This window comes from Ananas comosus, linkage group 2 (assembly GCF_001540865.1).
Source record: "Ananas comosus cultivar F153 linkage group 2, ASM154086v1, whole genome shotgun sequence".
NCBI lineage: Eukaryota > Viridiplantae > Streptophyta > Magnoliopsida > Poales > Bromeliaceae > Ananas > Ananas comosus.
The window spans coordinates 10,198,990-10,223,504 of NC_033622.1; the positions used below are offsets into that span (position 1 = coordinate 10,198,990).

The following is a 24,515-nucleotide window of genomic DNA, read 5'->3' on the forward strand; positions in this document are numbered from 1 at the left end:
AGATAAAATACTTAACCCTGGTTAGTCATTTTTTATCCATCTTATATTATATTTTTTTTCTCTTAATCAAAACTGTACTAATAAAAACTCTTCTTCTTTCTTTTTCCTCTTTCTCTGCCTCTTCCTCTTTCTCCTTCATGCTAGTTTCATACCCAATTCAATATTTGTGTAAACAATGCAACATTTGCACAATTTATATAATATTGCATAATTTTTATACTAAATTACAAATAATATAGTATATTATAGACCGATTTACATAAAAAATCCAAAAATTTTGAGCTTTTGCAAAGCTAGACTGCCTTTTTCAATTTTACAGATTCGGTCCGAATTTTTAGCAAATTGACCAAAATACCCTTATACTTTTTTCTCTCTCCTTTTTTTTTCTCGTGTTCTTTTTTCTTTTCTCACCGAAGAATGCGGGAAGGCGGAGGTGGAAACGGCCCCCCTCACCTTTGCCTCTCATGCCCTCGCACTTGCTTGCGCACCTCCCGCCCTTCTCGCCTCAGCCCCCCGCCTAGGCCGTGCTGCGATCCCCCCCCCTCCTTTTTTTTTCCTCTCTGACCCTCCTCCACCCACCGTCCCCACCACCGCCGTCGGTGACGAAGAGGAAATACTTCTCGGGGTCGAGAAGCAGCCGGCGAGGGAGGGAGAGAAAAATAGTTACACTCCGGCGAGAGCGGTGGCTGCGATAGAGAGCAAGGGAGAGGTCGTGACCAAAAAAATTATAGAAAAAAAATAAAAATAATAAAAAATATTTTTTCTACAGAAAAGATCAAAAATTATAGAAGACAGAAGAAGAATATGAAATTGTACTGTTAAAATAAAGTTACACTGTTTTAAAAAAAAAAATGCACAGTATTAGATGAAAGCTGCACTCTTTGAAACATAAATTAACTATTTGGGATAAGAGTTACACTCTTTAGGTGAAAGTTAGATTATTTGGGTGGAATTTACACCATTTTTCATTCTCTTCTTCTTCCCCCTTTTTCCCCTCCCCCTTCGCTTTCTCGTCATTGTCCTCCTTCTTCCTCCTCCACCTTCTCCGTCGCTGTCATTGTCAAGCGCCCCTCGGGCCGCCGTCCCCCTTCTCCACCGGCGCATGTGCGCAACAAGGTCGAGAATGAGCCGTTGATGTGGCACGACATCACCTTCTCCACCCCTCCCAAAAGCTTCCCGCTGAAAACACCACCGGCACCGCCGATGCCAATGCCGACGCTAACGCCGACGCCGATGCAGATCCCGCCGCACGGCGCCGCCTCACGGGGCTCGCGGTAGAAGCAGAGAAGGTTGACGAGGCGGGGGCTGCGAAGAAAGGAGAGGATGCCGATCCCGTTCTCGACCTCGTCGCGCACGGGCGCCGACGAAGAAGGGGGTTGGTGGCGTAAGGGGCGCTTTGCTAGCTTTTATATGTCTAGTACTTTGCTCCCTAACGAGACTATAAAAGAAATCTCCAAACTTAAAAGACTTTTGGTCGAGATTCGAAGAAGGTCATAAGCATATTAATTTATTATAAATCTTGGCAGTTTCTTTGTCGTCCTCTATCTACTGGCGGACTTAGAATTAAAGACCCGCTTTACGTCAACAAAGCTTTTATCATAAAGATGGGTTGGCTAATAGTCTCTAAACCTTCTACTCTTTAGGCTCAAATCACTAAAGCTAAATATTTTAGCTCGAAATCTTTTTAGTCAGCAACAAAACCTAAGACCGCTACAAATCTTTGGCGGGCTCTTTTTAATATAAGAGATAAGTTGAGAGCAGGGTGCTTATGGTAAATTGCTGACGGGACTTTTATTCTTATAAATGAAGATCCCTGGATCCCTTCAACTCCCTCTCTTACTAATATTCGTTTACCGGAAAAAACTTTTAAAGTTAGCGATCTAATCTATACTGGCCAGTGGGATATTGTTAAACTGCATTCAATCTTCGAGCCCTTTTTGATGAATGAAATTATCCAGATAAAAGTTCCAATGTGCAACCGAAGAATGAGATAAACTTATCTGAAAATTTTCTGATACAGATAGTTTTACTACTAAATTTGCGTACAATTTCTTGTAGGCTATATTGATAGGCCCTCTTCTTCTCGAACACATGACATTACAAGGGCGCTGGAATGCATCTGGAAATGCCACCTGATCATCCCTCGTATTAAAACTTTTCTTTGGCGAGCTTTAGTAGGGACACTGTCTACGAATGTGGCTATCAAAAAAAGAATTCCTGCTTGGGATTCAGTATGTCCTCTGTGCAATTTACATGATGAAACTGTTAAACATCTTCTATTGTTTTGTGATTTCTCTCAAGCAGTTTGAATGGCTTCTCCACTATGTCACAAATTTGAATCTGAGCCCAATTCCCCTCTTGATTGGGTGCTTTTTCTCAAGGATTCTCTATATTATCATGACGATATTTCTCTAATCTTTATCATTTGCTGGCATATTTGAAAACAATGATATGATGTGATTTTTTGATAGCACTAACCTAATATTTTCAATGTTATAACTAAGGCCATAGTATTGTTTGAATCTCTAAAAAGAGCATCCTAACAGCATGAGGCCTCTGATGTGCACATTCAACTCCCAAAAGTAGCAGTGCGAATTAAATGTGATATTGAGTGTTGGATTGCAGCTTCCTGGGATGTTGGCTTTTGTGGGATAGGGATGATCTTTCACAGTACAACTAAAAGTTCTGCCCCAATAATGTTAGCGAGTTCATTTATGCCAGCTCAACTGCCGAAGGAATATTATATGCTATCTTATGGGCTCTTCAAATTGTTAGTTCATGGCCAGCTTTTAGTACTACAATTTACAATGATGCTTCGAATGAGGTTTCTACTATTCTTTCTACTAACACATTGTCAAATTGGGCTCTCGCTCCTCTCATTAACGACTGAAGAAATTTATTGCGGTTGCATCCAAGTATTACTATCTCCTATGTTAGAAGAGATCAAAATACAGATGCTCATAATGTTGCCAATGCAACTTTACGATCATAATCGTCTATTGTCTAACTCTTTGTCATCTTTGATGTACTTCTAATTTGCTAATAAAACAACCTACGGATTTTCTCTCAAAAAAATTAATTTTTCATGTATTGAATTATTTATTTATTATAACTTTAAACAATTTATTGCCTTTAGCCAAAACTCAGGTAATGTAAGAATTTTTTAATTTTTAAAAGTGTAGTACTTTGCAATTCATGCAATATGTATTCAAAATCTAAGCATAAATAGGCGTACATTATATAGTCATCTAACTCAAATCTAATAATATTTTACTAACTTTTTCCAAATTAAATTTGTTAAAATTTTAATTTGTAAAAGTAAACTTGTGAAAATTTTATTTATAAAAATAAAGGTCAATTTGCATAAAAAATTCACAAGTTTTGAGCTTTTGCAAAACTGGCCACCTTTTCCAATTTTGTAGATTCGGGCAAGATTTTCAACAAACTGACCAAAATACCTTTATTCCTTTCTTTCTCTTCTTTTGTTTATCTTCGTTCTTTCTTTTTCTTTTTCTCTCCAACCCTCATCGCCTCCTCCACCACCTCTGCAGTCTCGACGATGGTAACAAAGGCGGCACTGTCTCCTTTTCCTCCATCTCCTCCTCTGCTAGCGCCAGCAGCGATCGGCGATAGTGACGAGAGGGCGCCGCCTCTTCTTCCTCCGCCTCCGCATCCGCCTTCGCCGACGCCGGAGAAAGAGAAGGAGAACTCGATGTAGGCTCGAGTGAGGGTGGAGCAAACAGAGATAATGAGGTCGTTATTGAGGAGGTGCTCATCACCCATGAGGGTGAGGAAGAAAGATGCACTTATCTCCAAGAAGCGAACAAGATTCAGAGAATAGAAAGAAGCAAGAATAAAAAGTAAAAAAATTTAAAAAACAATTTCTCTTTAAAAGACTATTATATATCGTTGTTGCTATCAAAAAATCTAAGAATCAAGAAAAATGTAAGAAGATGAATGCTGTACTGTTAAAAAAATTGCACTATTTTACAATAAAATTACATTGTTTAATATAAAAGTTACACTCTTTGAGATGAAAATTAAATTTTTAAAAATAAAAATTGCACTATTCCGGCAAAAATTATACTATTTCAGAGAAATTGTACTATTCTCCGACGCTCATCGCCTCATCATCATCGCCTCATCATCTTCTTCTTATTCGTCTTCCTTTGACCCCCTCCTCTCCCTCCCCCATCTTCACCAACGCAAGCTTCTCTATCCTATGCGCCGCATCGGAGCCCCGAAACACGGAACGACCTTATCGCCTCCGTCCGCTTTGCCCTCACTCAGGTCCGCTCCAAGTTCTCTTTCTCATTCTCTTGCGCCGACTGAGGCAAAGGCGGAGGAAGAAGAGACGACGCCACCCTCATTACCATCACTGAGAGCCGCCAGCACCAACGGAGGAGGGTATGGAGGAAGAGAAGGCTGCGCTGCTCTTGTTACTGTTGCCCAGGGCCCCTGAGATGGCAACGGAGGCCATGGGGGTCGAGAAAAAAAAAACAAAGGAAAAAAAAGAGAGTGTGGGGTCGTTTCCATATTTTGGCACTCTAATGCAACGCATGGGATAGAGAGGCTTGCATTGGTGAGAATGGGGGTCAGAGGGGGAGGGGAAGGGGAAGGAGGAGGAGGAGGGGGGCGAGGGGGTCAAGGGAAGAGGAAGAAAAAAGAGAAGAAGATGAGGCGATGAGAGTCGGATGATAGTGCAATTTTTTTTGAAATAGTATAATTTTTATCGAAAGAGTGCAACTTTTATTTCAAAAAGTGTAATTTTTATCTCAAAGAATGCAACTTTCATATTAAACGGTGCAATTTTCTTACAAAACAGTGTAAATTTTTTTAATAGTGCAACCATCATGATCTTCTTCCTTTTTCTTTAATTCTTAGACTTTTTAGTAACAGCAATGATAAATAATGGTCTTTTAAAGAGAAAAACTTTTTCTTTATTTTTTTACTTTTTATTCTTGTTTTTTTTCTATCCTTTGAATCCTTGTTCGCTCTTTGGAGATGGGCGCGTTTTTTTTTCTCACCCTTACGAATGGGGGGCACCTCCTCGACAACGACCTCATCGCTTTCGTCTACTCTACCCTCACCTAGGCCCAGTTCTCCTTCTCCTTCTCCTTTTCCTTCTCCTTCTCCGACGTCGACGGAGCCGGAGGAGGTAGCGTCGTCCTCATTACTGTCGTCAAGGGCCGCCGGCGCCGGCGGAGGAGATAGAGGAAGAGGATGCGACGCCACCCTCATTACCGTCGCCGAGGGCTGCAGAGGCAGTGGAGGAGGTGATGAGGATCGAAGAGAAAATAAAAATGAAGAGAAAAGAGAGGAGAGAAAGGAATAAGGGCATTTTGGTTAGTTTGTTGAAAATCCGGCTTGAATCTGCAAAATCGAAAAAGACGGTCCAATTTTGCAAAAGCTCAAAACTTGTGAATTTTTTTATGTAAATTGGCCAAAAATAAATCTAAACTAGTCACAACTATAGCAAAGTTTAAACAAACATTAAAAAAAGGACAAATCATTTATCACATATTTACTTAAGTAAATTACCACTTTCTATCATGATGAATTGTTTGTCGCATCTATAATACATTAAATAGTTTATTGTATTTTTGAGCTTCTATACCTGCATATGTAGCAGTATATAAATTCATTTTTATAAATAAAATTTTTAGAAATCTATATTTATAAATATAAGGATAAATTGCACGTTTGGCCCTCAAACTATAAAGCAGTGGACGCTTCGGTCCTCAAATTTTAATTTTTTTATAATAATAGTTCAAACTCGTTGAATTGTTGCAATTAAGTCCCACAACCTAATTTAGTTGACCAAATATTAACGCATCGTTGATGTAAAAGTAATATAACATTTTAATTATTGTCGCATCATTAATCACAATATTTTTACATCGCTTTTATATTTATAATTTGTTAACATTTAATAAGTAAGTTAGATTTTAGGACTTAATTATAATAATTCTAAAAATTCAAATAAAAAATTATAATAAATAAAAGTTTGAAAAATAAAGTGTTATGTGATCATACTTTGAGGGCCAAATGTACAATTTATTCTATCATACTCTCCAAAATGAGGTTACAAGTATCTTTTTTTTTATTATTGAAATTTATTAATGAGCAATGCTATCAGTACATCTCAAAGTGGTTGAACATCTTACACCCACATCATTAATATTTTACTTATTGTCATGCCCCGGGGTCCTTTTTGGAAGCCAACTCGAAATCGGACTATCTTTATAAATGAGAATAAGCGAAAAACTGCCTTTTTTAAAAAAAAAAATCTGGACCCCAAAGACGTGTAACAGACCCGCCACAAATACAGAAAATTTGCGAAATAAACGGACAGAGCCTCCCCTGTATTTACACGACGTAGCACATAGTACAAATCAACAACCAGATCTCCATTCACACACACAATAACATGATGTACAAGGATCGTCATATTACCTCAAACAACTAGCCGTCCTTAGTCACATCCATTCTACATTCATTTACAACCATCCTAGATGTTGAAAATGTCTCCTATACAAAGATTTCTTTTTTAAAACTCTAATTCTGCAAAAAATCTCGAGAAAACTATTTAAAAACGTTTCCCACACGAAAACCATTATTTTGAAAACGCTACCACGAGGGGTAGAAAACCATCGATAGAAATGCGAGTCTAAAGCTGCATGTATTCAAAAACCACGAATGATCAAAACCATGAGTATCCAAACACATAAAAACATCATCCAAAAATTCACAAGTATAAAATATCAACTGAACCACATGTATCATCTACTATCAGGTGTAGGGGTGAACTATACTATCCCATGTATGTCTATACTAAGTATGAAATAATCAAGAACGTATACCGTAGGTCGAGACCTCTTTGACCGCCCACTAGCTACGGTCTCACGCTACGTCCTGGCCAATCCCATCTGCGTGGCCTAAAAATATTGGGGGGAGGGGGTGAGAATATATAAACAAGTCTCCCCCTCCTAATGGGTACGGCAAGCCGACGAAGGCAAGCTGTACCCATAGGCAGATGGAGGGATAAACAGCAGTAGTAACAAATAAATCGAGTATAATAACAATAAATAACATCTACCAATGTCACTAAAGGAGCCATTACTGTAAAAAGAGGTAATAAGGCAATGACCAACTATAGTCCATAGTCAAACTAGTGCAATAACAATGATACCAGAACTGACAACAACAGTAATAATGATGTGAATAACCGCTACTGTAAAGGAAAATAGAGAAATGACTATGCGTCAACTGCTACAGATAGCACAAGTATACCCAATCTATACCGCTGTATCGATCTAAGGACCTCAGGCAAACCACAACCGCTCTGTCTGGCATATAACCCTGGGAAATGGCCGCTGAGATCACGGGTTGGTAACCAACCACTTTTTCATAAAAGAATACCCTTCTACGGTGGATCAGACCGCTGGTGTTCATGAAATGCTATTGAGTTGTGACGATCAATGTGAATATGATCAATAGGCAACCATCAGCAAATAGCTGACAACCTCCACCCCTCGGGGCACACCGACTAATAGGTCATCGAACTGTAAGGAAATACGAGTACCGACCACTCGGGTCAATTAGGATGGAACAACTCAACATCCTCTCAAGTGTATGCAAATACCGACCACTCAGGTCAACAAGAAAGTACTAGGTCAACAACGACAAGAGTATAAAGGAACATACCACTCTGGTCAACTAGGGTGTATCCACGAGAACAGACCTCTCAGGTCAACTAGGAAGTGTGAGATCAATGGCACTAAGTACACGGGCACCGACAACTCAGGTCAACGGGAATATAAATGCAAGTGTCACCATCACTCTACTTCTATGTCATGGCAAATGGGAGACTCTACTAAGTAGAGCAATAATCAAAGTCAAGTTGTGAAGAGCTCTAATTACCGAATATATACATATAAGCAGTAAAAGGTAGAGATGAAAGGAACATCACCGAGCGTGCACCACTGAACCGACTTTGGACCAAAGTACCCACATGTGTCCGTCGTCGCGTCTAGCTCCTATGAGACAAGGGACGCCGACCAGACCTACGACAGGTCCACCGAGTCAGGATCTAATCCACATAACTCACAACACATCGCTCACACACCCAGAAACCATCCGCGGAATCAGTTTCCCAAAACTGATCCCTGAACTCGCCGGGAATCCCAAAAACGCGCTTTGATGGGACCCACGAAACATCCATAAAGGCACTGACTCACATCGGGAGTCACCTGCTATCCCAAAAACACCTATTTGGGTGTCTGAAAAGCAAACACAAGTCTCCAAGTCAACTCGATCATCGTCAATCGACCGTTCACTATTGGGCTTCCGAAAGTGTCCACTTTGGCACCGAAAGCCTCCGCCGCTCACCTATCACCTCCAAACACACGAGGCGACCCCAATGGCCAATCAACAAGGATACGCGATGATTTCCACGGTGGCCACGCAGCCGGAAACTCATCGCGACGGGAAAATGCATTATGCCGTTGATTTTGCTGAAAAATGCATCGAAACTCCTCCGTCGCTTATCCACCGCCTCTGGACTTTGAAGGTGGTGGTAGTGATCAGCCAACACGGCTTGCAGGATCTCTAGGGCATTCGAATGGCCATTGTGAGAAAACTGCAACATAAATTGTGTTTGGATCGGTGAATTTTTGCCAAACAATGCCGTGGGACCCCGTTTCCACTTCACAACGGCTCCCGGACCTTTGACAATTAGTTAAGAGGTTGCTAATAGTGATTACACGCTGTCCAAGGCTGTGCGTGGGGTCCCCACTACATACTATTTGCAATTGGCTCACTAAAGTCAATAAATACTATGCACTAAAGCATAAAACATGAGTTTCAGCATGTTACCCTGATCTATAGCGCAGCAAATCAATCCAACCAGTCGATTTTACTCGTCTTGACGCAAGGATCCTCGTGCTCATTGTCCAAACCACGATCAACAGCCAGACGGCTTTGAAACAGCAGGAAAACCTCTCCAACGGCACATTTTTTGAAACCAGAAAGCCAAAACTCAGCGATAGAGGGTTATTGGCAGCAATGGAGGTGAGCATCGTGTTCAGCAATTCGCGGGGATTGCCATGCTCACTTTCGCATCGATCGAGAAGCGTCAGGTGACCGGGAACACCAACCGGGTCAAAACCGGTCCTAAGTGGAGCTAGGGCAGAGAGCAGGGGCTCCGACCAACTGCCTGCGACCTGCCAGGGCGGAGTGCAGCGACGGCAATGCCTCAAATCGTGCAGCCCATGTGGCACGAGCTCGGGCTCGTGGAGCTCAACGGCAACGGCGGCGATCAAGGTGCCACGGGGCGGCGGCAGTGGGTCGCAGAGGGCGGAGAAAGGCGACGAAGAAGGCCCGAGGTGGCGGGAGGCCGCAGCGCTGCGCGGCAGAAAGAGAGAGAGAGAGAGAGAGAGTGAGAGAGAGAGGAAGAGAGAGAAGAAGTTGCTTCCTCTTCTCCGGCGGCCGACGGCGACGGTGGTGGCAGCAAGGCCCTCTCTCAGGTGGGTAAAGGGAGAGGAGAAGGATGGGGTCTAGGGTATGGACTCCCAAAATCCCCCAAATCCCACTTTGAAAACCAAAAACCATTATTCTAAAAGAATAATTGTCCAAAACTCTCCCAAAACTTTGAATTTGCGATCCAGTCCCTCTCTAACATAATTCTCTCGCATAAAGACCCTTGCCCGCAGGTTTTCATGCAAAACAGAGCACTGATCGCATCTAAAAAGCAAAAACAATACGAGATAAAAACCCTTCCAGCGATAAAGCCTATTTTTTTTAAAAAAATCATGCATCAAACATAAAATACGTCGGCGTCGTTGGCTCCGCACAATCGGACTATCGAAAATGAGCTATTGGATTGCCCAAAACGGAGTCCAATTAGCGTCGGAAGCCCACCTCTCTCCTCAGTTATTGTCAAAAATGCGGGTTACTATTCACTTTAAGTGAAAAATAATAATCACGTAAAAATTTTATTTTAAATTATTTTTGTTGAAATTTGACGAATAAATTTAAAATTAAAATACACACAATAATATTTAAAAAAAATATCAAATATACATAGAATTTTTTTTTTTTTTCAGTCGTCACAATTATCATATCAAATTTTTTTAATTAAAAATTATTTAAATTTTTATCAATCATTGCATGCGAAAAGCAAGATTTATACACAATTAATTTTTTGGGTGTACAATAAGCATTTCCCTTTGCAAAATTTCGCCCACTCTATGGGGGCAATTCTGTAAATAAATTCTAATAGAGGTGCTTTTTCACATAATACTACAGCTATAAAATTTCTTGCAATTCTCCCAGCCGACCTCCCTCGTGATAGGGTTTGAGAGAGAACGCGCGACAGCCGCAGCCGCAGCCGCATCCGCCGCTTCGTTTTATCTCTTCTTCTCTCGAATTTTAGGTTAATTTTTTCACTTCTTTAATTACTTTTTTTTCGTTTTCTTTTTTTTTTTTTTTGTATTTTTTGATGAAAATGATGAGATATAGAAAGGATCGCTCGTCGTAATGGTAAGATTTTGCCTTTGCCGAAACTTCTCTATCTGTTTGTATTTTTTTGGGAAAATTTTTTTGAACTTTTTTCTTTGAATGTAAATTTTCACTTCTTTAATTACTTTTTTTTCCCTTTTTTTTTGTATTTTTTGATGAAAATGATGAGATATAGAAAGGATCGCTCGTCGTAATGGTAAGATTTTGCCTTTGCCGAAACTTCTCTATCTTTTTGTATTTTTTTGGGAAAATTTTTTTGAACTTTTTTCTTTGAATGTAAATTTTATATTTTGAATTTTAAATTTGTATTATTTGAGGGTTTTATAAAGGGGAAGCTATATAAAATTGCAATGATGAGAACCGAATCGAACGAGAGCGTTTAAAAGCGTTTAATGAGGTGGAAAAAATATATTATTTTTTTCCTGAGCGGTTACCTGAGTAATGTCTATAATTCCCCCAATTCCTCTCTCATTTGTTGTTTTTTTTTTTTTTTTTTGCTTGAAAATAAGGATTGACTATTACTTTCGATAAGAAAATTTCTCTCTTTTTCGTTTTTTTTTTCTTTTTTGTTCAATTTTATCTTACAGATAGATTTTTATTTTCTATTTTTTATTTTATTTTAATTTTTGTTTTAATTGTTTTGCCTGATAGTTTCTTTTCAATTAAAGTATGAACTTTAAAATTTTATTTAGCACATTACATGAGTTTGCAGTTTAATTTTATTTGCACATAAATAATAATAAATTTGTGAAATCGATAACGTGATTTTCTTTTCGGTATAAATTCACTTTTTGACGGAAATAAACTTTAAATTTCTCCTTTTTTTAAGGCATAATTTTTTTATTAAATTAAATATTTTTATATACTTTCTTATCTTTTCTTGGTATCTCAATATTTTTAGATTATGTTAATTTTTTATTGATGGTATTGAAATTCAAATTTAAATTTAATTTTTAGCTATATATTTAAATTAAAATTTCTGAATTTTTAAATTAAAATTTGAGTTTAAATTTTAAATTTAAATTTATTTTGGTAAATTTGAATTAATAAATTAAAATTAAAATTAAAGTGGAGTAAAAATTCAATTTAATTTTTCAATTAAATGTGAATTAAAATTTGGATATTTTTAGTTTTAAATAAAGAATTAAATTTTAAATTCGCTAGAGTTCGAAAAATACATAAATATCCAATATATATTAAAAAAATAGAACTATAATTATTGTCTGCAGTAATTGAGTGCGCGATGTGGTTTCATATGCGATTGTTTGATGTCCCATTAGGTAAGGTGCAAACTCAAATGGACCTTGATTGGTCGGGTTAAGCGGATATTGAGCAATCAATGTATATTCATGTGAGTTGATTCATATAGAGATGATAATTGACACGGTTGATATAATAAAGGCATGATAGTAGATTTGTTGTTAACATTTACTTTCTTTACCGCATCCATTATCTATGAATTTGATATTATGCCTCTAGTAAACCTAATGGGTAGAACGTTTTTTATGGTGATTGTATTTATTGAAACTATTTTATAAAGTTCTTACGCCCTTCTGTTGGCTTTTTTTTTTTTTTTTTTAGAGTATCCCTTGTCCTTCATAGGTAATCGAGGTAAAGGGATTGCACAATAGCTAGTCGTCCACCATTCCTTTTGGTTTGTCTAGAGGTGAAATCTTTTGTAGAACAATGACATTTCAGGAGTTGTAACGTTAGAACTAAAACTTGTTTTAGTTCATTTGGATTAGTAGTTGTAATTGAATAGCATTTTTATATTTTAATGCTCCAACTTGTACCAAATTTCTTGTTAAATTATATGAGTTGATCATTTTGGATTGTCACTTCGTGTCTATTAGGGTGGCTTGTACACACAGTGGATTTGCAAGTTACTCGGAAGCTTTCACTCTACCCGGAGCGTGACGGTAAAAGTCACGAAGGAAAAGTGAAAAAACGAATATATATATATATATATACATATATATATATAGAGAGAGAGAGAGAGAGAGAGAGAGAACTAGGCTGGAATGTTATTAATAGCACAAGTCATTGGTGCTATTAAGTTTTCGACCTTTGGATTAAAGAATGTGTAGTTAGAATAAAAGTGGTCCCCTAAGATTGAGTGTGTGATTGGTTGAATAATATAATCTAATGGATGGAAATGGTCAAAAGAGTAAATCTAATGGCAGAAAATTTAGTAGTACCAAATGTTTGGTGCTATTGATAGAATTATAGCCAGACTCTCTCTATATATATATAATTTTCTATATTTTAGCCTAGTTATAAATACACTCCAATAGTAACTATAGGAATATATATGATATTTCAAACTTTACAGGACATCTATAACACTTTAGACTTTGGAAGAGGCATCTATAAAATTGCGCCTACTATTTATTCGGGATAGTTGTGCAAACCGATTCATTTTCAAAAAGTGATAGCCAACTGTTTTTCACTACTTTAAGGTTCAAATATTAAGTGATAGATCTCGTTTGATTGACATAATTATTTACTGTACTCTTATGAGTGTAGATTTTTTTATTCTTATAAGTGGTTAGTTGAATAGTATAATCTAACTTGTGAAAATTGTCAAAAAAGTAGATCTAACGGTCGAAAACTTATGAGCATAAATTAAAGTGGCCTATATTCATAAGAGTATAGTAGTCGGACTCATTTTTTTTTGTTTAAAATAATATTTTTACATGAAATTGTGTGGAAAGGAATAATAAAATTGCTTATATTCTTATATTTAGATTGCAATAGAAAAAAAAAATTAAAAGTAACTTTTTAGCTTTTGTAATTCTTTTATATAAATTGTCACATATAATTTGGCCAAAGAGCAATGCTACTGGTACCTCCTAAAACGGGGTATATATTTTACACCAACTCTATCAAAGAGCTATTAACTCTAAGGGGTTGTTTGGTTGCACGCATTTGCAACTGTACTGCAGTTACAAATGCATGCAACCTTAATTCCTGTGTTTGGTTTAATGCAGTTGAGTCTAACTGCTGCAGTTGTAACTACACAAGAAGGTCCAAATGCTGTAGTTGGAACTACATCCAAATTGGCTGCAGTTTCAACTGCAGCCGTTGGTGAGGAATAAGATCACCCACAAATTAACAATAATAAATAAATTATATATATATATATATATATCATATTTATATATATATATATATAGTATATAGTATATATATATATGGATAAATAAAAATATTGTAATAAACTCATACTAATAAAATTTTTTAGGAGATGCAAGTTCTGTGCTAAAATTTACATTTTTTAAAAAATTTATTTTATTCAAAATATAAAAAAATAATTTTTTTTTCCTAAATTTTCATAGAATATTGATTGCGATATGTCAACTTAATAAGTTTTAATTAATTATAATTATTAATTTGATTTAAAAAATAAGAGAATCGTTTAAATTTTAAAGTTGATATATTATAATTAATATATTATATATATATATATATTTAAATAAATTTAAAATTTTAAATGTGTCGATTGATAAAGTTAACGAATTTATTAAAAAATATAAAAATATTATATATATCACATTATTTATTTATAGATAGTAAATTTAAATGATTAATAAATTTATATAATTATTTATGTATAGTGAAGGTAATCTCACCACTTTATCTAAGAGATGGTAAGATTCATTAATACAACTATCAACTTCAAATTTACCAAACAGAAAAAATGCAACTGCAACAGTTGCATCTACACAAGAATCAAACAAATTATATATAATTACAACTGTGAATTTTAACTACACTGCATTTATAACTACATTCAACAAACGGCCCTTAAAATGTGAGACTGTAAAATCTACACCGTCTTTTTAATATACAAGTAAACTTTTTTTTTTGACAAAGAGATATATTACTGATACATTAAAGTGCGAATTAAATATATATGATATATATATATTATATATATATATATAAATATAATATATATTATATATATATATATTTTAAGCCATCTGCAATAATAATAATAATAAAAGAAAATTGCTGAGATATTAAATTATATAAAATACTTGTTTGAAAAAACTAAACGATACCACATGATGCCCCTCTGTTTTCCCTCTCCCTCTTCACGTGCGAAGCATAATACGAGGAGGAATTCTACACTGTCACACTTGTACTGCGTCATTAATAATAAGTCAATCATATTTTTTTTTTTTCAAATAAAAGTATAATAAAAATATTTTTTTACAATCGTGATGGAACATATATCTCTAAAAGAAAAAATTTAATTAATTTATGAGGCCACGTCATCAATGCACTCGGTGCATTCTAGAATTTTTCGAATACGAGGGAGGTACTCACCCGGGCGCTCGTCCTCTGGCATTCCTCCTCGCCCGTGCGGAAACCGAAGTAGGGCTTTAATTAGCACCCGTTCGAGTACCCAACCATGCATTCAGGCACGCACGTACGTACTATCAAAAGAGCCTATAAATACATACATATATACATACATAGGGGAGACCATATATGTGCGTTGATCTCCAAATTAAGTCCAAATATCCTTGCCTTCTAATCTCCCATTTGCAACAAATATGGCTACATCTGTTATGCCTTGCAATGAGACGTCCTCGTCATGCCACCTTACGAAGGCGAGGGGATCGCACCAGTTCAAGATCTTCGGGTTCTCTCTAACCGAGTGGATGGCCTCCCACGAGCACATTGAATCTGCGACTTTCAATGTCGGCGGCTACGACTGGGCCATTCAATGCTTTCCTTGTCGCTGGTCACAAAGTATTGCAATTTATGTAATGCTCAAGAGCAATGCCACAAATGTGAAGGCGGTTTGCGAGCTCACGCTGCTGGACCAAAGCGGGAAACCGTCAGCGATAAAAACTCTACAAAGTAATCGAACCATCTTCAACTCCCAGGGTGGACGTGATCGTTGGGGCTATGATTATTTCATCAAAAGATCTGAATTGGCGAATTATACTAAAGATGACTGTTTTACAGTTCAATGCACCGTGACTGTTCTAAAACCACTGCACATGAAACAAGGACGTGCGTGAAACAAAGGAAAAAAAAAAAAAAAGAATTTGCAGTTTTATAGTATAGTAGTTTTAGACCATAGATTTTCTCATATGATTATTTAGTGGGTTAAATGCAAACGGCTTACTTTTGTTAGCCGATTTCTCTTTTTATACTATGTAACAAATTAGGGTCAATTATGTTAGTATTAATATAATTTCAGTAATTTAAAACTTTAATTTTGTTCACGGATTTTCTAAATAGCCTAACATTCTATGGGCCTTGTTTGGGAGCCCATGTTTAAATTTTTATATGTCAGGACTAGTCCCATATTGAAAACAAAAAGTTTATTGTTATTTTTTATATACTTTCTCTTTTTCAAATTAGTTATTTAGAAAAAAATAAAAGTAATTATCGGAGTTTCACACGTGAAGAGACAATCTTACTTTTAGAACAGTACTTAATAAGTCTCCACTTTCTCCTTTTAAAGAAAATTTTTAAAAGATTAAAGAGATTTTTCCAACGAAGTCGTAGAAGACCTCGTCCTTCGGCATCTACATTAATTTTGAACTGCTGTGATAAGATTTTGACTTGGATTTATATAAATAGCAAAATTCAATGAATATAAAAGAATAACAGTTCATTCTCTGACAACATAGTTTATTGTATTGATTATCTATAGAAATAATAATTCTTGGGTTCCCTCCGGAGCCTCCCCGCTTTTGGCGGGGGGCTTCGGCGAGGACACCCGTTTTTTTTTTTTTTTATTTTTTTCGGCCTTTCTCTCTGCTCTCTCAACTCTCTCTCTCCACCCCTCTCACCCGCTCGCCTCTCTCGTCTCTCTCTCTCTCTCTCTCTACTCTTTCTCTCTCTCATCTATGCGCTTCGGGTAGGGTGTTAATTGGGCGTGCCGGGCCGTCACGGCCACATTTTTGGCTGAAACGGGCGCAGGCTAGGCCGACACGGCCGGCCCCAACATCGGGCCTTTGGCCGTGCCGGCCAAAGTTTTTGAAACCCGGCCCAGCACGGCCCTTCCGGCCTCGGACTGCGAGTGGGCCGTGCCGGGCCGGGCCGGACTATCGGCCAGCACCTTTTTATTCTTAACTTAATTTATATTTAAAAATTTATATTATTTTAAAATAAAAATAAAATATTCAATTTTTTTAAAAAATAATAATCAGTAAAAAAAATTAAAATATTTTAAAATATATTATAAAAATATTAAATTTCTATAAATTATTTTAAATTTTTATTAATTTGGGACGGCTTGAAAATACCTCCTCCCAACAGTCAAAGGAAGGTCATTTATAGTCAAGCCACCCAACAAACCCACCACAACCCAATCTTTGACTTTGGCGAGTCCCAAAGCTCACAGCCACAGCCCAATCGCAATCATTGGGAAGTTGTGCTCTCCCAAAGCATTGGGGACGTTGTTGCAGCCTTCTGAGTTATACCCAACTCCAAGACCCCTGCCTGGGCCCGGCTCGGGAGGGCCCAGCCACAAGGGCGGGCCGGTCGTCCGGGCGCGGCCTGGGTACCCTCTAGGGCCGCACCGGCTAGCCTATGTCGTTGCCGGGCCCGTGCCGCGCATAGCGCGCCGTGGGAGCAGGCCCAGCACGCCCGATTTAACTGGCCGGGCGGGGCCGGCACGGCACGCTTACCGGCACGCTACAGTACTCGTGCCGTGCTGGCGCGCACTCCGTGCGGGCCGCCCGGCCGTTGACACCCTACTTGCGGGGGGTGCGTGTGCCCGACATGGCCAGCCGCCCCCCCCGCCCATCGGCTCTCTCTTCACTCTCTCTCCCCCTTCTCTCCTCTTTCCCACCCAGCCCCCTCCCCGGCTCCCACCTCTCTCTCTTCTCTCATCTCCACGCGATCGCGCGCGACAGCGCCCAGCGGATTAGTCGCGCCGCGGCCCACGCCCTGCGCGTGACCCGCCCCGCATTCGCGCCGAGATAGTGGAGAGAGTGCAATGAGGAGCAGAGCTTCTCTCCCCCCCCCGCCCCCCCCCCCCCCCCCCCCCCCCCCCCCCCCTCCACCCTTTACCTTCCCTCCCAGGCGCGAGCGGCGGCAGCGCGCGAGGGTGCAGGAGCGAGCGGGGGCAGTGCGGGCCCCCCGGCTCTACTCTCTCTCTCCTTCCTATCTTCCTCTCCCCAGCGCGAGCGGGCAGCACGAGCGGGCGCTGTCGCCAGCGCGGGGCGCGGGAGGGGGGCGGCCCCAGGCGCGGTCACAGGTGTGGTCGCAGTCGCAGGCGCGGGCTGGCGCGGGTCCTCTCTCTCTTCTTCTTCTCTTTTTTTTTTCTCTTTTCTAATTTTTTTAATTATTTTGTATTGCTGTCGACAAAAAAATAAAAATAAAAATAAAAATAAAATCTAAAATTTAATTTTAAATTAAATTTTAAATCCGAATCCGAACTTGAATCCGATGGATTTTACAAATCGATATCCAAATCCGAACCCGATCAAGAACTCCGAAACCCGGCCCCGAAAATCCTAACCCGCAATAATATTTAAATAATTTTTTTAATTTCTCTCTCTCTTCAATTTTTTTGAAGCTTAAAATTTAAAATTAGATTTAAAAATTAAAAAAATTAAAATTTTAAAAATATTTTAAAAATTGCGTAAATTTTCCGTCACGAAACGCGGGCCTTCACTAGTTTTATACGACGATAGAGTAGATGGTACTCACTTGAAATCTCATAGATTTGCTAGTTAAATTAAATTATTTTCAATTCAACTGAACCAAATAGTAATAAATAAAACTTCTTTAAAAAAGATTTTTCTGTCTTAAAAGTTGTTTCCATAAGAAAAATATTACTTATACACCTAGTAGTAGGGTGTACAGTAGTCTCTAGACATTTGTCGTAATTTCACTTGGGCTTCTATTGTTGTAAAACAAACTTAAAAAGCTCCCTAAACTTGTAATAACGTACGTGTCAAGTTAATCTGTTCTATTATCTAACTTTAAATTTATTGACAAAAAAGGACATAGACAGTAATAAGTCAACATTTTCTGACTAGAAATTTTACATGGAAAAATTTATTTTTACCTGAAAAAGATATTTGCTATTAAAATATAGCTTTAATATGAAAAGTTTAACCACCTATTTTATTAAATGATAAGCTCAAACTGTGTGTTCAAAAAATCACTTGCACGATATTCAGATTATTATTTCATCAGTAAAACAACCGTCCGATGACAAAATGAACCAATTTGGTATATGTATAGAAGTTTAGAATGCAAAAAATTTATCTATCTACGCCACAGTGTGCTTCTCTGCCTTCAATAAGTCTATTGGAGGATTCGAGGGAGGAAGGAGAGGGTTAGGGTTACGATTTTTGAAGCTAATGCGTGTGGAGACTAGAGTTGGGATGTCAATGGATATGGATATCCAAAATTTTATCTGAACCCAAACCCGAATGAAACGGATATATCCGATGGATATGGATATGGATTCGGATATGGATATAAAAAATAGAAACCTGACGGATATGGATTCGAATATGGATTTTGATTGTACCCGACCCGAACCCGACCCGAACCCGAATTTATTTTGTATTATATATAATATATATATAAAAATTTGATTATATTTGAATTTGTATTTTAAAAATTTAGATTTAATATAATATATTTTGAAATATTGAAAAAAGAAATAAATGTTTCGGGTTCAAATTTTCGGGTTCGGGTTTCGAATTTTTGATCGGGTTCGGGTTTGGATATGGATTTTTAAAATCTGTCGGGTTCGGGTTCGGGTCTCCGGTTTGGAGTCGGGGGGTTTGGAGTCGGGTTCGGGTTCGGATTTTTAAAAATCTGCCTCGAATTCGACCCGTTGACGTCTCTAGACTAGAGGGGTTAATGTCATGTAGTTTAAAGCAAAAAATCAAAAGCAGCATTTATCGTCTTAAAAATGTGCAAAGTCATTTATTGAGGGGTCGTTTCAAAATTTCTGTTCAAACAAAGTATCTAGACAAAAAAAAAAAAAAAAGAAAAAAGAAAAAATTTCTCAATTTCAAAACTTGACTATAATGTGTTGATACATCTACATATCACAAATATATTGTTCTGAAAGAAAGAGAGTACTGGGAAAAAAAAAGAAAAAAAGAGAGAGAACACAAGAAGGAAGTAGTTTTTTTTTTTTCCATTTTATAATTCTGCACATAATTCTTATTTATTTTACAATATATACTTTACTATTTAATTTCTAGATAATATACTCTTAGAGATGGTTTGGCTTCTCAGAAAGTGTGAAAGAAAGTTTTCTAAAACAAAAATTTTATAAAAAACTTATTTTTCAGTTTTTCGTTCATTTGGCTCTAAGAAAAATTAATATTTTTGAAAAGTATTTTTTTCAGATTTTATAGAAAACTAACGTTTTCATTTTTCAAAAAAATTTTGAAAAACGAAAACATTAAATTTTCATATATTTGTAAAAAAGCTTTTCAAAATATTTCATTTTTTTGGAACCACATAGATTTAAAATTAAAAAAATGTTTTCCGTAAAAAAAATATTTTTTTCAAAATCTTTTTTTATACCTTTTTGAGAAACCAAACAGCCCCTCAAGGACATGTTTGGCGCCTGAATTAGAGGTATATTAGATTGTATTTAGGCTTCGTTTGGGATTGTGGGTGTAACGTACGGTGAAAAAGTATGAGGAGAAAATATCCTGTTTATTTTCGTACGTAATATTGCGTTTGTTTGTTGCGAAAAGTATGTTATGATATATTTTCTGCGGTCCTAGCGGAAAACACAGAAACATATCGCTATATGTTTTTTCTCTAAGGCTTAGTTTGGTATTGAGCTCTATCTAACGCTACTAGATAAAATGGAGTTGAGAAAAAAGTATATAGGGATATACTTCTGCGTTTTCCGATGGGACCGCAAAAAATATATCGTAACCGACTTATCGCTATATACAGAACGCAATATTACGTACGGAAACAAACATGATATTTCACTGCACGTAACGCAATCTCCCCGCAATCTCAAACGAAACCTAACTCTATTTTATCTAACAGCATTAGAAAAACCTCAATACCAAACTAACCCTTAATCTGACGGGCTGCTAATCCCATGATAGACTGAATCCATTTGAGCGAATTAATCCTGCTTGGTTGAGAGATTACTGAATCCTTATTATGTGTTTGGGTCGGGATTGCACAGAATTGGACTCGTAAGTTCTCTGATTTTCTAGGTCCACTCAATCACTTCCTACTCATGAAAGAGGAAGCCCTTCTCCCCATTCATCTTTGTCAAATTCAAATTTGAATTAAATTCAAATTCAAATTTATATTTAGATGTTGAATTGAATTATAAAATTTAAATTAAAAAGTTGAATATAAATTTGACATTCGAATTCATGTTTTAAATTTAAATTTTGAATTCCAATTTATATTTTTAATTCAAATTTAAGATTTTAAATTTGAACTTGAATTCAATTTCGAATTGAAATTCAAGTTTGAATTCAATTTTAAATTTCAAATCAAAATTTTGAATTAAAATTTAAAATTTAAATTCAAATTTTGAATTCAAAAATAAAATTCAAATTTAAATTTAAATTTCAAATAGAAATTCAAATTCAGACTTGGAATCCAAAATATTAATTCAAATTCAAAATTAGACATTCCATTGAAAAATAGTTATTGTTAAACTGAGCTGTGGATGTAAAAGAATTTAGTATTGACAAATCCATTTCCATCGGAAAAAATATATATATTGTTAAAATGGGCTGCTGCGTTGGGTTCGGGGGATATCCCCAATTTGTATGCAAATAGCTAAAAACTTAGGTGGAACAAATTGTTTAGATCAAAACGGATTGTTATGAAACGATCCATTAATTTCTGATGAGAGAATAGAGAACAATTTTATTTTTTTCTTTATTTTATTAGATAACTAGATATAACATAAATATTATTTTTATGATAATATATTTTTACTTAAATCTTATTAGACCAATTTGCATAAAAAATTCACTAGGTTTGACTGGGCTGCCTTTTGGATTTTGCAGATTCGGGCCAAATTTTTCGACTGACCAAACTCTTGTATATTTTTTTCTCTTCTTTTTTTTTTTTCTTTAGTTCTTTTTTTTTCTCTCTCCCCGGACGCTTTGCCTTTATCCGGCGCAACCTTACCTTCGCCCAAGTACCCCTGCCTTCCTCGCCTCTGACCCCGAGGCCATATTGTGACTTTTTTTTTTTTCTCTTCGACTCTCCTCCAAATCCTCCCGGCTCTTTACAACAGTAAAGAGGGTAATGCAGCGTTCTCTTCCTCTCGTTTTTTTTCGCTCGCTTCGTGTCGGCGAAGGCGGAGTAAGAAAACGCGATCCTATCTTCCTTACCATCACGAAGGATCACAGAGGCGGTGGAGGGGGGTCAAAGAGAAAAAAAAAGGAGCGAGCAAAAAAAACGAGAGGAAGAAAATGCTGCGTTATACTCTTTACTTGCGTAAAGAGCCAGGAAAACGATAGAGGAGCGTCGGAGAGAAAAAAAAAAAAAAAAAAGAAAAACAAGGTCGTGGGCGAGGGTAAGGGTGCGCCGGACAGAGGCGAGGTGGGCCGTCTGCGCCTGCGCCTCCGCCGCCCTCTGGGTAGGGAAAAAAAAACGAGAAAAAAAAATAGAGGAGAGAGAGAAAAAGATATAAGGATATTTTGATCATTTTTCTGAAAATTCGGTTTAAATCTGCAAAATCCAAAAAAGTGGTCTACGAAAAATATTCTTCAGAATATTCCTATAAAAAATATATTAATAAAAAATAAATTATTCTATTTTTTAAAACTTATTTAAATATTATTTTAAATTTTTTATCCAAGCACTACAAAAAATATTCTTCAGAAATAAAAATTTATAGTTGTTTTAACTAATACCAAAATTTTTACTGCTATGGAGAATAATAAAAAATATTTTTTAAAATTTAATTTTCGAATCAAACGTAGTCAAAAAAATGTTAAGTGGATGTTTGGAATGATAGTATTTAGATTTTCATTTCGTTGGTAATGTTAAGTGGATATTTTTTTCGTTGGAATGATAGTATTTAGATTTTCATTTGAAGCTCGACACACTGCTAATGCAAATTTGACCAGTCAACGTCGAGCAGATTAAAATATCCTAGTAAAGCCAAAGAAATAAAAAAAATTATCTAGATATAGGTACAAATTCAAAGAACAGAGACTAATTCAAGGAATGTACGGTAAAGCATGTAGAGGGGGAAGGGTTGATACCTTCGCAGCAAAAGACAGAGAGAGAAGTAAAAGGAAGGGAAGGAGAAAGAGAAGGAAATGCTTCCAGAAGAGAGATAGAAGGTAAGTGAAATGTGATTTGGAGAATAGCAGCTGGGGTTCAGTTTACTTATATTTTGTTCATATATTAGTTTAATCATTTTTGTGTCTGAGATTGTGGAGAGATAGATTTGGGGGATTTGGGGGTTTGTGGTTCCTCTGATCTCAATAATAACCTATTTATAAGTAAAGATTAGTTTGATCTTAGAATCCATACTCGCAATTGGACTCTCCATGGCTGCTTCTTCTTCTTCCTCTTCGTCGGCGCTGGTGGCGGAGGCGGTGAGCGGATCCCACCGGTTCAAGATCTCCGGCTACTCCCTGCTGAAGGGGATCGGCTCCGGGAAGCGCTACGACTCCGCCACCTTCACCGTCGGCGGATTCGACTGGGCCATCCAGTGCTACCCCGGCGGCAAATCACAGGATGACGCAGATTACATCTCTCTGTTCGTCATACTTGCCTGCGAAGCCAGGGACGTAAAAGCGCAGTACAAGATCGCGCTGTTGAACCACGGGGGGATCCCCTCGTCGACGACTCCGGCGGATTCCGAGCAACGCAGCTTCCCGTGCCGCGGCCAGGGCTGGGGCTTCAGTCGATTTATGAGAAGGGCCGATCTAGAGGCGTCCCAGTATCTTAAAGATGACTGTTTCATAGTTCAGGGCACTCTGAACATCATAAAAGAGCCGCGGCTGGAAGTCCCTATGGCTCGGTCCGACTTGCACCTGCATCTCCTGCAGCTGTTGGAGAGCGGAGAGGGGACCGACGTCGCGTTTGAAGTCGCGGGAGAGACTTTCGCGGCGCATCGGTGGCTTCTCGCCGCGCGGTCGCCGGTTTTCAAAGCGGAGCTTCTCGGCCCGATGAAGGAGAAGAGTATGCAGCGCATACAGATCGAAGATGTGGAAGCGGTGGTGTTCAAGGCGTTGCTTCGTTTCATCTATTCGGACTCGGTCCCTGATCTGACCGAGGAGCTCACGAAGGAGTCTCCAGCTCTAATGGCTCAGCATCTGCTTGCTGCTGCAGATCGGTACGGGTTAGAGAGGCTGAGGCTAATCTGCGAAGACAAGTTATGCGAGCAAGTCGACGTCAGCACAGTGGCTACCACCTTGGCTCTGGCAGAACAGCACCGCTGTGGCCGACTCAAGGCTGCTTGCCTCGAGTTTGTTGCCTCCCCTGAGGTGCTTATTGCCGTCATGCTTACTGATGGATTCGAGCACCTAAAGAAAAGTTGCCCGCTGGTACTGAATGATCTCGTGGACAAGTTCGGTTGCCTCTCTTATTCCATTCGGAAGGAGCAATCGGAGAACAAAAATTGAGAGGTGATATTGAATATCATGTCGCTTCCGACTCTAAATATTGCAGTGCATCTGGTTGCATATTTCCAATTTTACTGACGGTATTGCTCAATTATGAAATCAGCATGTTTCCGACTCTAAATTATGAATTAAGTAACACGATCCTTTGGTTTGATGATAGATAACCGTTGAATTGTTGTTCATGCATGCCTCACATTAACCAAATCGCCTTATTTGATGTTCTTTCATAGTGTTGTCGCTTTCGCCAAGTTATTGTTAGAGATGAAAACAGTTGGATCTCACGAGAGCTATGGTGCATTTTGAAACATTATAATATAATTTTTTTTGTATTATGATCTGACCTCACAGAGTGTTTGGTTTAACTATTAGTACTGCAAACCTAAGTACATTTTTTAGATGGAGTACTTT

The 24,515-nt window shown here is 37.7% G+C and overlaps 2 protein-coding genes and 1 long non-coding RNA gene across 5 annotated transcripts; all 3 read left to right on the forward strand.

Moving 5' to 3' along the window:
• LOC109726150 lies at positions 10,320–11,946 on the forward strand. Its single transcript, XR_002220424.1, has 2 exons — positions 10,320–10,435; positions 11,802–11,946. It is a non-coding gene; the product is annotated as an uncharacterized LOC109726150 (long non-coding RNA).
• LOC109727535 (BTB/POZ and MATH domain-containing protein 3-like) lies at positions 15,087–15,560 on the forward strand. The gene has a single exon (XM_020257677.1). The coding sequence runs from the start codon at positions 15,087–15,089 to the stop codon at positions 15,558–15,560; it is 474 nt and encodes a 157-aa protein (XP_020113266.1).
• Positions 22,672–24,271, forward strand: LOC109706669 (BTB/POZ and MATH domain-containing protein 1-like). Of its 3 annotated transcripts, none has more exons than XM_020227611.1 (2): positions 22,672–22,817; positions 22,991–24,271. In XM_020227611.1, the coding sequence occupies exons 1-2, from the start codon at positions 22,699–22,701 to the stop codon at positions 24,105–24,107; spliced, it is 1,236 nt and encodes a 411-aa protein (XP_020083200.1). In that variant the 5' UTR covers positions 22,672–22,698; the 3' UTR covers positions 24,108–24,271. The 3 variants fall into 3 exon arrangements, with proteins under 3 accessions (XP_020083200.1, XP_020083201.1, XP_020083202.1); XM_020227612.1 differs by having other exon boundaries at positions 22,695–22,817; positions 22,908–24,271; XM_020227613.1 differs by having other exon boundaries at positions 22,700–22,817; positions 23,002–24,271.

Coding starts and splice junctions, on each gene's coding strand:
- LOC109727535 (XM_020257677.1), top strand. CDS start 15,087: ATGGCTACATCTGTTATGCCTTGCAATGAGACGTCCTCGTCATGCCAC.
- LOC109706669 (XM_020227611.1), top strand. CDS start 22,699: ATGTACGGTAAAGCATGTAGAGGGGGAAGGGTTGATACCTTCGCAGCA. Junction 22,818..22,990: donor TTCCAGAAGAGAGATAGAAG/GTAAGTGAAATG, acceptor AGTAAAGATTAG/TTTGATCTTAGAATCCATAC.